Here is a 14,295-nt window from a genome sequence, read left to right as displayed (position 1 = left end):
CTCCCTCTTCTGCTCCATACGATGTGCGTGGCCTCACGTTACTTGTCCCCCGCCAATCTGTGCTCCACTCTCTCTTATTTCCTCTTCATCTTTTTTTGTCTTTTAGTGATCTCACTGACTTTACAGCTTCAGCTGTAGACACCAACATCTTTATCCCCAGCTGTGGTCTCTTTTCAGATCCAGGTATACATTTCATGCTGGACTCCAGAAATCCCTACCTGGATAGCCCCCAGACTAAGTGTTGTATTGAATTGACGTGGCTCAAATGAGATATTTCACTCGTACTTCTTTTCTTTCTTATTGTCTCCAAACCACTTCTTTCTCCTCATCCCATTACCATAAGTGATTCCCAGTTACCAACCCTGTTTTTAGCATCAGTTTTGACTCTAGCTGTCCCCAGATCTGGTCATTTCCAACATCCTGACAATTTTATCTCCATGCCCTCTCTCACATCTGGTTTCTTTTCTTTTTTTCTTTTCTTTTTTTTTTTGAGATGGAGTCTCACTCTTTCACCAGACTGGAGTGCAGTGGCATGATCTCAGCTCACTGCAACGTCCGTCTCCTGGGTTCAAGTGATTCTCCTGCCTCAGCCTTCCGAGCAGCTGGGACTACAGGCGTGTGCCACCACGCCCAGCTGTTTTTTTTTGTATTTTTAGTAGTGACGGGGTTTCACCGTGTTGGCCATGATGATCTCAATCTCCTGACCTTGTGATCCACCCACCTTGGCCTCCCACAGTGCCGGGATTACAGGCGTGAGCCACTACGCCCAGCTGATTCTTTTTATTTTTGTTGCAAGCGTTCTCATTTCTCACCTTGGAATTTAGCAAATTCCAGGCAGTATTTCCTGCCCCCTTCAACCTTCAGCCCATCCTTTAAAATAAAAGTTGGCAAATGTTTTCTATAAAGGGCCACATAGTAAAATATTTTCAGCTTTCCAGGCTGTATAGTTTCTGTCACAATTCTCAGCTCTGCCATTGTAGCCCCCAAATGCCATATAATATGTCAACAAATGGGCATAGCCGTGTTGCAATATAACTTTATTTAAAAAATAATTGGTGGGCTGTGTTTGGCCTGTGGACCATAGTATGCCACTGGACTAATCTTTTTCTTTTTTTTTAATAATTTTTTTCCCCCATATCTTTTTTTTTTTTTTTTTTTTAGAGACAGTGTCTCAGTCTGTCGCCAGGCTGGAGTGCAGTGGTGCGATGTCGCTCACTGCAACCTCCACCTCCCAGGTTCAAGTGATTCTCCTGCCTCAGCCTCCTGAGTAGCTGGGACTACAGGCGTGCACCACCACACCCTGCTAATTTTTTTGTATTTTTAGTGGAGACAGGGTTTCACCATGTTGGCCAGGATGGTGTAGACCTCCTGGCCTGGTGATCCACCTGCCTTGGCCTCCCAAAGTGCTGGGATTACAGGTATGAGCCACCGTATACGGCCTTCCCCATATCTTTTTAATAAAATAGAGACTAGGTCTTGCTCTGTTGCCCAGGCTGATCTCAAGGTGTTGGGCTCAAGTAGTCCTCCTGCCTCATCCTCCTGAGTAGGTAGAACTATAGGCATGCACTACCATGCCCAGCTAAAAGATTAATTTTTGTTACTTCTGGATTGGAAGGCACCCGCTTGAGAGTTCAGTCTCACGTATACATCTGCAAACCTTCAGTTACTTCACATTTCTTAGGTCCCGTTGTTCTGTCAGCATTTTGATTACCCTCCTTTAAAAGAGTACAATACAGACCAGTCATCAGTGGGTCAGTTGCTCCCCTTGTATTTCTGAAAATTTAGGTTGTCTTCACTTTTTATGACAGCTCTATCACCTTCTAACACATTTTAGGACTCAAAGACTTCATAGTTGTGGGTCTCAAAACAAGTGTGACAGGTGTGGAATTGCATTTCTTTTTTTTTTTTTTTTTTTTTTGAGACTGAGTTTCGCTCTGTGGCCCAGGCTGGAGTGCAGTGGCGTGATCTCTGCTCACTGCAACCTCCACTTCCTAGGCTTAAGTGACTCTCCTGCCTCAGCCTCCTGAGTAGCTGGGATTACAGATGCCTGCTACCATGCCAGGCTAATTTTTGTATGTTTAGTAGAGACAGGGTTTCACCATGTTGACTTGGCTGGTCGTGAACTCCTCATCTCAGGTGATCCACCCGCCTCCGCCTCCCAAAGTTCTGGGATTACAGGTGTGAGCCACTGTGCCTGGCCCGGATTGACATTTCTTAAGTCTAATGAGCTAATGTTTATTTTATGTCACCCACCACACTTCTGTTTTTTTTTTTTTCTCTTTCCCACTTTGTTTTTTTTTTTTTTTTTGAGATGGAGTCTCACTTGGTCACCTAGGCTGGAGTGCGGTGGTGGGATCTCAGCCTCCTGGGTTCAAGTGATTCTCCTGACTCAGCCTCCTGAGTAGCTGGGATTACAGGCGCCCGCCACCATGCCTGGCTAATTTTTATGTTTTTAGTAGAGACAGGGTTTCACCATGGTGGCCAGGCTGGTCTTGAGCTCCTGACCTCAGGATCTACCTGCCTCTGCCTCCCAAAGTACTGGGATTACAGGTATGAGCCACCGCGCTAGGCCTGGATTTGCATTTCTTAAGTCTAATGAGCTAATGTTTATTTTATATCACCCCACTTCTGTTTTTTTTCTTTTCTTTTTTCTTCTCTTTCGTACCTTTTTTTTTAAGATGGAATCTTACTCCGTCACCTAGGCTGGAATGCAGTGGTGCAGTCTCGGCCCACTGCAACTTCCGTCTCCTAGGTTCAAGCGATTCTACTGCCTCAGCCTCCTGAGTAGCTAGAATAAACAGGCGCCTGCCACCATGCCCAGCTAATTTTTGTATTTGTAGTAGAGATGGGATTTCGCCATGTTGGCCAGGCTGGTCTCGAACTCCTGACCTTAGGTGATCTGCCTGCCTGGGCCTCCCAGAGTGCTGCGATTACAGGCGTGAGACATTATGCCCAGCCATTTTTTTTTTCTTTCTTTTCTGGGAGAGTGTCTTGCTCTGTCACCCAGGCCGGAGTGCAGTGGCGCGATCATGGCTCACTGTAGCCTCAACTCCCCAGGCTCAAGTGGTATTCCTACCTCAGCCTCTCGAGTAGTTGGGACCACAGGTACATGCCACCTCGCCTGACTGTTTTGTAAGTTTTGTAGAGACATGATCTCACCATTTGCCCATGCTGGTCTTGAACTCCTGTGCTCAAGAGATCGGCCCACCTCAGTCTCCCAAAGTGCTAAGATTATAGATGTGAGCTACCGCACCTGGCCAGATCAACCACTTCTTATTGGCCAAGTAGATCAAAGTAGCAGCTCTTCTCTTGACTGTTTAACCTTTATTATTTATTTATTTAGTTAGTTAGTTAGTTTTGAGACAGTCTTGCTCTGTGACCCAGGGTGGAGTGCAGTGGCGCGATCTTGGCTCACCACAACCTCTGCCTACGGATTCAAGCGATTCTCCTGCCTTAGCCTCCTAAGTAGCTGGGATTATAGGCACCTGCCACCATGCCCAGCTAATTTTTATATTTTCGGTAGAGATGGAGTTTCACCATGTTGGCCAGGCTGGTCTTGAACTCCTGACTTCAAGTGATCCACCAACCTGCTTTGGCCTCCCAAAACTCTGGGATTACAGGTGTGAGCCACCACGCCCAGCCTGTTCATTTATTTTTTGAGACAGAGTCTCACTCTGTCGCCAGGCTGGAGTGCAGTGGTGTGATTTTTTGGCTCACTACAACCTCCCTCTCCCAGGTTCAAGTGATTCTCATGTCTCAGTCTCCCGAGTAGCTGGGTAAGGTATATGCCACCACATCTGGCTAATTTTTGTATTTTTGTATTTTTTTTTAGTAGAGATGGGATTTCACCATGCTTGCCAGGCTGGTCTCAAACTTCTGGCCTCAAGTGATCCACCCTCTCGGGCTTCCAAAGTGCTGGGATTACAGGAAGGAGCCACCATGCCCAGCCCTTTTTGATCTTTAAAGCAATGAAGTTATCAGGAAGGCAAGAAGAAAATGTATTTAATTCTGTGCTTCTAGGTGTTTTGAATACTGAGTAGAGCTTGGCACTAGAAGGCATTAAATATCGATTTAATGAATGAAGTATCTCCCGACTGCCAGTTTTGTAATCTTCTGATGTATGGCTCCGTTTCTGTCGCTGAACCTGCTGAAAATTCTAAATTAATCCCACACTCTTTGTTTTCTAGGCAGTTGAGTGTTTTTACCCCTGCATATCAGGCTTTTCTGTGATCCAGCCCAACCTTTCTGTGGAGTCTAATAACTTGTTTGTTACTCTCCTTTTTCCAAGACTGACTTATTTGTTCCCTAAGAGGTGCTTTGTTTAATTTCTTCCAACTTGAATTTTCTTTTGTTGTTCTCAGTGTTGTTCACAACTTTCCTTTAACTCTCCACAGTGCAGCTTTTGCCTCCTCCGTGAAGTTTTTGTTGCCTGCTACCTTGCCCAAGAGGTGATCTTTCCTTTCTCTGAACTCCCACAGAACATTGTACCTCTCTATGTTACGTAAATTTTGTCTTATATTATACAGCATAACCCCCTTCTAGGTGGTTAGCTCCTTGGACAAGGGGTGTAGCCATTTTGTTGTCTGTGTCTAAGTGCCTAACATAACACATTGCATGTAAGCAGTTAATGAATGTTAAGTGGAACGAAAGTGGTCTTTAATTAAATTCTGGTAGAAAGAGCAAGTGATTTGTTGTAGAGTAGTAAGTGGGTTAGGATACGCAGTTTTATCCCTCACTTTATTACTAAGGCTACCTGGGTAAGTTACTTAACTTCTTTATGTTCTGGCATTGCCAGAGAGAGAAAATGTTTTGTTTTGTTTTTTTCCATCTACCTTTAGAAGAAGTGATGAGAATAAATTAGAAAGCCTAATAAATTAGAAGGCTGGGTGTGGTGGTGCCTACCTGCTACTTGAGAGGCTGTTACAGGAGAATTGCTTGAGTCTGGGAGTTCAAGGCTAGTCTGGGCAACATAGTGAGACCCTGACTCAATAAAAAGGTAGAACTTTTACATGCACTGGTATCAAAATTTGCATTTAAAAGGACACTAAAGAATCCATATTTTGCAGTTGCCTTGTAGGGGAGAGTGTTTTCTTATGAACCATCTTGATATTTGAGCATGACCTTTTAGAAGACGCTGGTCTAGAACTGTGCTATATGTTGGCCTTGGAGGTAGCTGTAATTCTCCTTGTTCCTTGCTTGTAAAGCTTTCTAGTGGTATTGAGAGATTACAAATTACTACATTTTTTTGACTTTGCATTCAAACCGCCTATTCATACTTTGCCCATTAATTTAACTATAGCCATTGAAGCTTTTCAATGGTAAATATATCAAGCTAGCTAAATACAGTCTGTATTTACAGGCTTGAAAAGCTAATTGGAGCCGGGCGCGGTGGCTCACGCCTGTAATCCCAGCACTTTGGGAGGCCGAGGCGGGCGGGTCATGAGGTCAGGAGATCGAGACCATCCTGGCTAACACGGTGAAACCCCGTCTCTACTAAAAATACAAAAAATTAGCCGGGCGTGGTGGCGGCGCCTGTAGTCCCAGCTACTCGGGAGGCTGAGGCAGGAGAATGGTGTGAACCCGGGAGGCGGAGCTTGCATTGAGCCGAGATTGCACCACTGCACTCCAGCCTGGGCGACAGAGCCAGACTCCATCTCAAAAAAAAAAAAAAAAAAAAAGCTAATTGGAAACAGCAGCTTCCTATGAGGCATGAATAACATTGAAGAGAAGTGTAGTTTACAAAGGGTCAGGAGTATGACTACTCAGTCTAGCATGGCAATTATGTATGTAAATGAGTTAATTCAAAATTAGAGGACTCTCATTTCAGCTATTAGTGCCTCTTGAGCAATTTTCTGGAGTTCAAACAGGAATCGTGTGTATTGAAAGGCCTGTGTTTCCAAGGCCATTTTTACTAACATTTCAAAGGTGATTTCAGGAAAGGTCTAAGCTAGTTTATAGTATGCCCATTTCCTGTATAAACCATTTAATTTTAGTGACTCTGCTTGTCTCACTGTTATGATAAATTTGTGTGGTAGATCGCAGCCTGTTAGCTATTACTGGAAGTTTTCTGGATGTATTATAGGCCTCTCAAATATGTAGTTTTTAACATTTTATTGGAACCCTCCCACCCCTTCCCAATTTCAACTATTAAATGCTTAAATTTGTTGTTTTGGTTGTGCAGAAGTTAGTTATCAGGTTATATGGTTCCCAGTGAGTGAGGAAATTGGGAAGGTTTTTTTTTTTTTTTTTTCAGTACTTGTTAACTAGAAACGGGTTTTGTGGTTTAGCTTAAGGGCTCCAACAGCTTGTTTGAGAAGACAGCTATGGAACTTGAGCTGTTTACATGTTTTTTAATACTGCAAGTGTATTAGGAAAATTGTAACAAGTCCTTCTCTTGTTCTTTAGGACTTAAGTGAGTTTAAAGAGATGACAACATGTGTTTTCCCCAGGTAAGCTTTCTTTGAGGATTTGTCTTTCATTTAAAAGAGTCAACTGGGCACAGTGGCTCACACCTATAATCCCACCCCTTTGGGAGACTGAGGTGGGAGGATCACTTGAGCCTAGGAGTTCAGAACCAGCCTGGGCAACATAGTGAAACCACATCTCTACAAAAAATAAAAAATTAGCTGGGTGTGGTGGGATATGTGTGGTCCAGCTACTCAGGAGGCTGAGGTGGGTAAATTGCTTGAACCCAGGAGGTCCAGGCTGCAGTGAGCCATAATAGTGCCACTGTACTCCAGCCTGGGTGACAGAGTGAAATCCTGTCTCAAAAAAAAAAAAAAAAAGTCATTGTGACATACATACACAATGCAAATAGGTATATAGTAATTTGTTAAAACCATTAGATCATGTTCATATAAGCCTGGAGCTTACTTAATAGCTGCAATGTTGTGATGGCTTGCTTTTTATAATTTATGATTGGTTTTGTTATCGAAAAATCACAGTTTGAACTGAGAGTGAAAGTAGACAGAGACTCCTTTTTTCTTATCCCTCATCTTGCTTTCTGAAGAACTGGTGAAGCCTCTTTGAGATGGCTCTTGTCTGTCTTGTGTGTAGGATGTACCTTGTAACTATTGAAGTGTCCAATTGAGAGTGTTCAAGAGTCAGTCAAGTACTGTCTGTCTGGCTAGAGATTTTTTTTTTTCATCCACTTCAAGTCGGTGCCTTTTCCTGTTGGTGTTTTCCACAGTTAGTATTGCACCCTTGTTCTGATAGGTCACATGTCACATATGTCTCAGACATCACAGGTCAGCCATGTGGAGCTTACAGAACAAGTGTTTGTGTCTTAGGACCTGTTTGAAGAGGGATAGGCATGGTGTTCGAGCAGTTTCTCTTTCAGCTGGGCTTATTTCTGTCTTGTTACCCACTCTGTTCACATTTATATGAAAAAAATATAGAGAAATAGAGTTTTTGTGTGGGTTTCTCCCCACCCTCCCCTTTTGGTATTTCTGATCTCTGAAATAGAATAAGAAATAAAAACAACAGCATGAAACTACTTATTGCAGATTTTGGCCCTCCAGAAGAATTTATAGTTTACAAACCTGAGGAGTAGGAGTAGATGGTAGCAGTTTGGGAATGGTAGACCAGCAGCAGTATTTGAACCACGTAAAACCATATGGGAGTATTTGACTCACCCTTGAGTTCACCGGGCTCTCTCAGGATCCAGGTGAATCTAGAACTTGTACTCCAAGTGTGGACTCTCCTGCAGTTGCTCAATGAAGTTGCTGATGATGGGACTGAGTACCTACTCCAATGTAGCAGGGATGCTGGTGCTAGGTTCAAAATGACTGATGTGTTTAATTCCTTTGTCTGTGTTTAAGTATTTTATGTATTAAATATTTTATGTTTTAAGTATGTATTTTATGTATTAAGTATTTTAAGTAGCTTACATGTGTGAGTAAAAGACATTTTAAACATTGATACACATTTTGTTTACCTTGTTAAAAATTCTTTTTAGACTCTTGGATACTAAATTGATGGCCAGCACACAACCTTTTAAGGTATTATTCATTTGCTACTTTATAAAGTGATTGCATATTACTGAGTGAAATAAATGCCAGAACAATATTGCCTTCTGGCAGAAGGTTTGGAGGTATTTAATGCATCTGTAAAGATCTTCATTCATTTGGTTATACTTTGTATATTATAAAAATTAAACTAGCTGCTTCTCTTTCACATTGGAAAAAAACGAACACGAGGCAGTACTAGATGCTGCCTTTTCTTGGGGGGGAGGTTAGTGAATCTCTTTAATATATTGTACTTAGATGATGAAATCTCATAATTCTTTGCTTCCTGGTTTGCAGGATATCATTAACAACACATCCCTTGCGGAATTGGAAAAGCGTTTAAAAGAGACACCTTTCAGCCCTCCTAAAGTTGGTGAGAATATTAAACAAACCTGAAACCTTCCAAACTCTTGGTAATAATTATTGATGTATATTGTAGAAGAAAAGCAGAATGGCTCTGGAAACCGTATTGTTCATTTATAGATTTTGGCTGAATTCACTTGGACATGTCTTGTGTAGAATTACTGTTTTTTGAATAAAGATGGTCTTTTAATTCCATATCTATTTTATGTTAATGGAGTTGAATAGCCATTCTTTGAGAATTTTAACAATTAAAGCTTCAAGGCTTTTATTTCCTAATGTATGGAATTCTCCTAAAACTTGATGTGCCCTTCTATTCTTTCATACATTATTTAAGTAGAGACAAAGAGCTAGTGATTAATCACCAGGGGTAGAGTAAAAAATATATTTTCCATCTCAGAAAAGCCCAACAACTGGATTTACAGATGAGATTAAGGCAAGTCCCCACCCTGCCTCCTTTTCAGCTGGTTTCAGAGTAGAAACAGGAGCACTGAGGAAAACCAGAAGTAGGGAGATGAGATGGTGGTGTTTTGCCACCTCTAGCTACCAGCAAGGTGTGTGGAGAGCCTTCCAGGTGCTACTTCCTTGGTCCCTGTTAACCTGATTGTGCTGCTGATACGGTGATTAGCAAGCCATTACCTATAGCCTGAATAATAAAGACATGGATAATAGGACTAATGGTTTAGAAATTGATAATGCAAAGTATTAAAGCAGCCAAGATTACAGTTATTTGCCTCTTTCTGGGTAATAGTCCAAGAAAGGAATTAAGAAAAGTGGTGGTGGGGCCATTGGGGGAGAAAACCTAGACCTTTTCTATAACAATATAATGGAAATAATTGATTTTGGAAGGAACGTGTCTCCGTTGATGATGGAGCGGAAGATATTACTTAGGTGGCTACCATGTGAAAAGGCTTTTTTTTAAAGGCATCAAGTCTAATATTTAATACGGAGTTAAAGAATTCTTACTTAAAGAGCATTGTATTGACATAAAAACAGTTACAGTCTTTTCATTGTTAATTTCCATTTATGCTTTTTATTTCTGTGTTGTAGTAACCTTCATTTCCAGAATGGTTCTAGGATATAATTATTTATGAGTTAAAGTTTTATCTTATTTTTTCCATATGAAATAGTGGCATCTGGTACAAAATTCAGTCTAAAGCAGGTCATTCCTCTTCGAGTTTATCTGGTCACATCTGTATTTATCAATGTCACAAAAGAACCATATTATATATAAAGTGGTCTTTGCTGTAAAGTGGCTCCATGATCCAAGGCCAGCATTATAGCAAGTTCAATTTATTTTTGGAGTTGGTTATGCTGTCACCTTTTGATCTCTAAGCTTAGGAACATAGTAGAGGATAGTAGTGAGTTGGAGCTGTCGATATTGAATTGCAGTCTTCTGTTTTTTGGGGGGAGGGTTACCTCAGGTATTGATAGATAACAGTTTTTGAGCACTTACTGTGTACCAAGCACGAGGTAAGAGTTTAACTTATACTATCTCATCTGATCCTAACAATAACCTTTTGAAGAAGATTTGATTATCATCTCCATTTTACAAAACTGGAAGCTTAGAGATGAAGTGACTTGCCCAACGTCATACAGCAAATAAGTGGCGGAGCAGAGGTTCGAACTCAGTGTGACTCCAGAGCCTGTGCTCTTAATCTTTACTCTGAATCGTCTGTTGTGTCCTGATGTGACCATCTTGTATAAGGGAAGAATATCCTTTTCATGGCCTTAGAAAGCAAGCAAAAGAGGAATAATTGTCCTAGAGCGAGTTATGGATGATCATAAATAGCACCCACCAGTGTGGGATGAGAAAGCCCACAGCTGAGTCCTTCGTAATGTAACTGAGGCGTTTCTGCATCCTAGATCAAAATCCTCCTTTTCAGTGACTCTGTTATCTTATATTTTAAGGTCTCGTATGGAGAGAATTAAGAAACAGATAGCTTTTTTCCTGCGTATTTAGGATATTTCTCTAGCATATACTAATGCAATTTGGATTGGTAGGGCAGTGTGCTTACTAGTCTTTGTTTTGAGGAAAACTTTTTCCTTTTTTTCTTAGAAAGTGCCGAAGGTTTTCCAAGTTATGACACAGCCTCTGAACAACTCCACGAGGCAGGCTACGATGCCTACATCACAGGGCTGTGCTTCATCTCCATGGCCAATTACCTAGGTACGCATTGCATGTGTTTCAGTCAAACACGCAGTGATCTAGGGTGGATCTTACCTGTCTCCTGGCTTAGGCTGCTGTAATAAATTACCGTAGACTGTGGGGCTTAAGCAACAGGCATTTATTTCTCATGTTCTGGAGGCTGGGAAGTCCGAGACCCAGTTGCCAGCAGACCTAGTGTCTGGTGAGAGCCCATTTCCTGGTTTGCAGATGGCTGCCTTCTTATGTCCTTACATGGTGGAGAGTCGAGAGAGCAGAAGCTGTGCCAACTCTTCTTTAAGAGTCAGGGTCTCACTCTGTCACCCAGGCTGGAAGTACAGTGATACAATCGTAGCTTACTGCAACCCTGAACTCCTGGGCTCAAGAGATCCTCCCACCTTAGCCTCCCAAGTAGCCAGGATTACAGGTGTGCATCACCATGCCCGGCTAACTTTTTAATTTTTTTATAGAGACAGGGACTTGGTATGTTAACCAGGCTGGTCTAGAATTTCTGGGCTCAAGTGATCTTCCTACCTCAGCCTCCCAAAGTGCTGGAATTACAGGCTTGAGCCACTACACCCGGCCTCCTGACCCTTCTTATAAGGGCAGTAATTCCCTCATGACCTAATCACTTCCCAAAGGTCTCACTTCCAAACACCATCATATTGGGGATTAGGCTTCAACATATGAATTTTAGGGGGACACAAACATCGAACCTATAGCACTACCATTTCCTTGGGATCCACTCATCCAGTTAGAAGTGGGAGGGTTTTGAGGTAGGAGTGGGAGGAGATGAGGGGAGGGGGAAATCTGCAAGAAAAACCACTGACACTTCCTGTGGTACAATACTTGGTCCATAAGAACATCTTTCACAGGCCAGGTGCGGCGGCTCATGCCTGTAATCCCAGCACTTTGGGAAGCCGAGGTGGGTGGATCACCTGAGGTTAGGAGTTTGAGACCAGCGTGACCAATGTGGAGAAACCCTGTCTTCACTAAAAATACAAAATTAGCCAGGCATGGTGGCGCGTATCTGTAATCCTTGGTACTCAGGAGGCTGAGGCAGGAGAATCACTTGAACCCGGGAGGCGGAAGTTGCAGTGAGCCGAGATCACGCCATTGCACTCCAGCCTGGGCAACGAGTGAAACTCCGACTCAAAAAAAAAAAGAGAATACCTCTCACCTTTGTTGAACCATGCTGTTAATTTAAATCTGTTTTGGTCTGAACTTTCAGGCGTTGTCTATGTGACTATGAATAATAATGCCTCTCTTCTTTTCTTCATTAGGTTCTTTTCTCAGCCCTCCAAAAATTCATGTGTCTGCCAGATCAAAACTCATCGAACCTTTTTTTAACAAGTAAGTAATCAGAGAGTTCCAGTTCCCAAGTTCTGTCATTGTCGAACAGCCTCATATTTTGGGATGTCAGTTTGGAGTTATTGGGAGCTATAGCACATTTTTAGATAAAATATTTTTCATCTCGAGTGACTCAGATGTTTTTGAAAGTAGAAATTGACCTTTTGGGGAACAAATGTATTAAAAATATAGGCTTAAAAAAAAAAGAGAGAACATTGCTAGATGTACTGCATCTCTTCCAAGGAAAAGAACTGGTAGTTCTGGCATTTAAATTTCCTATGAGGGACTGGGCGCGGTGGCTCACGCCTGTAATCCCAGCACTTTGGGAGGTTGAGGTGGGCAGATCACTTGAGGTCAGGAGTTCGAGGCCAACCTAGCCATATGGTGAAACCTCGTCTCTATTAAAAATACAAAAATTAGCCAGGTGTGGTGACGAGTGCCTGTAATCCCAGCTACTTGGGAAGCTGAGGTGGGAGAATTGCTTCAACCCGGGAGGCAGAGGTTGCAGTGAGCTGAGATTGCGCCACTGCACTCCAGCCTGGGCAACAGAGCAAAACTCTGTCTCAAAAAAAAAAAAAAATTTCCTATGAAGTAGATGTTTATGTATGGTGCCACCCAACCCCTAACAAATTTGACAGGTGAGATTATTATTTATGCTTGCATTATTATCTGATTGAATAATATTGTGTCTAAGAAGGTGTTGGTTCTATAAATGGTTTTTAAGAAATCCGCGAAGTTTTGGCCTGGGCGCTGTGGCTCATGCCTGTAATCCCAGGAGTTTGGGAGGCCAAGGTTCACGGATCACTTGAGGCCAGGAATTTGAGACCAGCCTGGCCAATGTGGTGAAACCCTGTCTCTACTGAAAATACAAAAACTAGCTGGGTATGGTGGCAGGCACCTGTAATCCCAGCTACTTGGGAGGCTGAGGCAGGACAATAGATTGAACCCAGGAGGCAGAAGTTGCAGTGAACCATGATCGCACCACTGCACTCCTGCCTTGGGTGACAGAGTGAGACCCCATCTCAAAAAGAAAAAAAAAAAAAAAGGAATCCGTGAAGTTTTGATTGCGATTACATCCTGAGCCCTCATCTGAATGGACTTAATGAAGTAAAGGCTTGCTCTTGTATCCTCATTGTTGTAAGCGGTTAGAGTGATTAAACAATCTCAAGGTTGTTACTTCAAAGTGTGTTTTGTGCTTGCTTAGCAAAGCTGAGACTGAAGTTAAGGATGTGATCCTTGAGCAGACTACAGTTTGGTTCTGTGCCAGAACCCTAAAGCATCATCTTTCCCTGAGCTCTAAGGCAGGGTTTGTTCTAGAGGTTCTGCACAAGCCAGACACAGAACAAGGCAGCCCATGACTATCAGCAACACCAAAAGAAATCACTATTTCAGTGTTGTGTTGGTTACATCATTTCCTTACATTCTGTGCAGTTGTTAACAGTCCTATCATTGCTTTGCTGGGTGAGAATACTGTACTGTCTCCTTCAGATGTCTGTATAAATGCTTGTGCTTAGGTGGCGTGCTGCAGACACCCATGTCAGTTCTAAACATCTGGATTCCTGAGGTGCTGAGTTGTTGTCTGAGTTTGTGAATTTTATCATATTATGCCTTCTAATTTTTTTTAAATCTTTTTTCTTGTTTTCTGTGAAAGTTCAGAGATAAATGTATATGTCTTTCATATAAATTGAACTCAGTAACAGTATAGTGTATATTGGAAATTAAGGCGAATTTTTCTGTGTGGAAAATTAATTCTGCTAACCACAAGTCCTTGCTGTTTCTAGTTCCTTAAGAGTAAAACATGATTTTTTTAGCTCTTTTATTTTTGGGGGCAGCTCTTTTATTTTTGTTTGTCTTTGGAAATGTTGCCTATGCCATAGATCATGGAACCCACAGGTGATGTTAAATATAGTTTTTTGGGTTTTTTTTTTGAGATGGAGTCTCACTGTGTCACCCAGGCTGGAGTGTGGAGTGCAGTGGCACAACCTCAGCTCACTGCAATATCTGCCCCCTGGGTTCAAGCAATCCTGCCGCAGCCTCTGGAGTAGCTGGAACTACAGGCATATACTACCACACCTGGCTAATTTTTATATTTTTAGTAGAGATGGGGTTTCACCATTCTGAATAGGCTGCTCTCGAACTCCCCACCTCAGGTTATCTGTCTGCCTCAGCCTCCCAAAGTGCTGGGATTACAGGTGTGAACCACTGTGGCCAGCTAAATATAGGTCTGATTATGATTGTTCCTTACGTTTTTATGTACTTGATGTTAAAGTCATTGTTCTGCAGCATTTTTCAACTGAGAGATGTTGACTCATTTGTATTATTATTATCATTATTATTATTATTATTTTGAGGCAGGGTCTTGCTCTTTTGCCCAGGCTGGAGCACAGTGGCATGATCTCAGCTCACTGCAGCCTCCACCTCCTGAGCTCAAGT

The 14,295-nt window shown here is 42.2% G+C and overlaps 1 protein-coding gene across 18 annotated transcripts in view; it reads left to right on the top strand.

Moving 5' to 3' along the window:
- PARN (poly(A)-specific ribonuclease) overlaps nt 1-14,295 on the top strand; it is a 199,986-nt gene that overhangs the window by 36,056 nt on the left and 149,635 nt on the right. For 14 of the 18 annotated variants that reach the window (XM_074028272.1, XM_065537129.1, XM_074028277.1 and 11 more), the window contains 5 exons: nt 6,406-6,449; nt 7,958-8,000; nt 8,304-8,379; nt 10,426-10,536; nt 11,796-11,865. In XM_074028272.1, the coding sequence (XP_073884373.1) occupies nt 6,406-6,449; nt 7,958-8,000; nt 8,304-8,379; nt 10,426-10,536; nt 11,796-11,865 (344 nt within the window). The remainder of the gene's footprint in view (nt 1-6,405; nt 6,450-7,957; nt 8,001-8,303; nt 8,380-10,425; nt 10,537-11,795; nt 11,866-14,295) is intronic. The other 4 variants (XR_012429494.1, XM_074028276.1, XM_074028278.1 and 1 more) reach the window with 1 other exon arrangement.

Source organism: Macaca fascicularis, chromosome 20 (assembly GCF_037993035.2).
Source record: "Macaca fascicularis isolate 582-1 chromosome 20, T2T-MFA8v1.1".
NCBI classification, from domain to species: Eukaryota; Metazoa; Chordata; class Mammalia; order Primates; family Cercopithecidae; genus Macaca; species Macaca fascicularis.
Note: the sequence above shows the minus strand (reverse complement) of the source record. Positions and strands in the feature narration are given on the sequence as shown.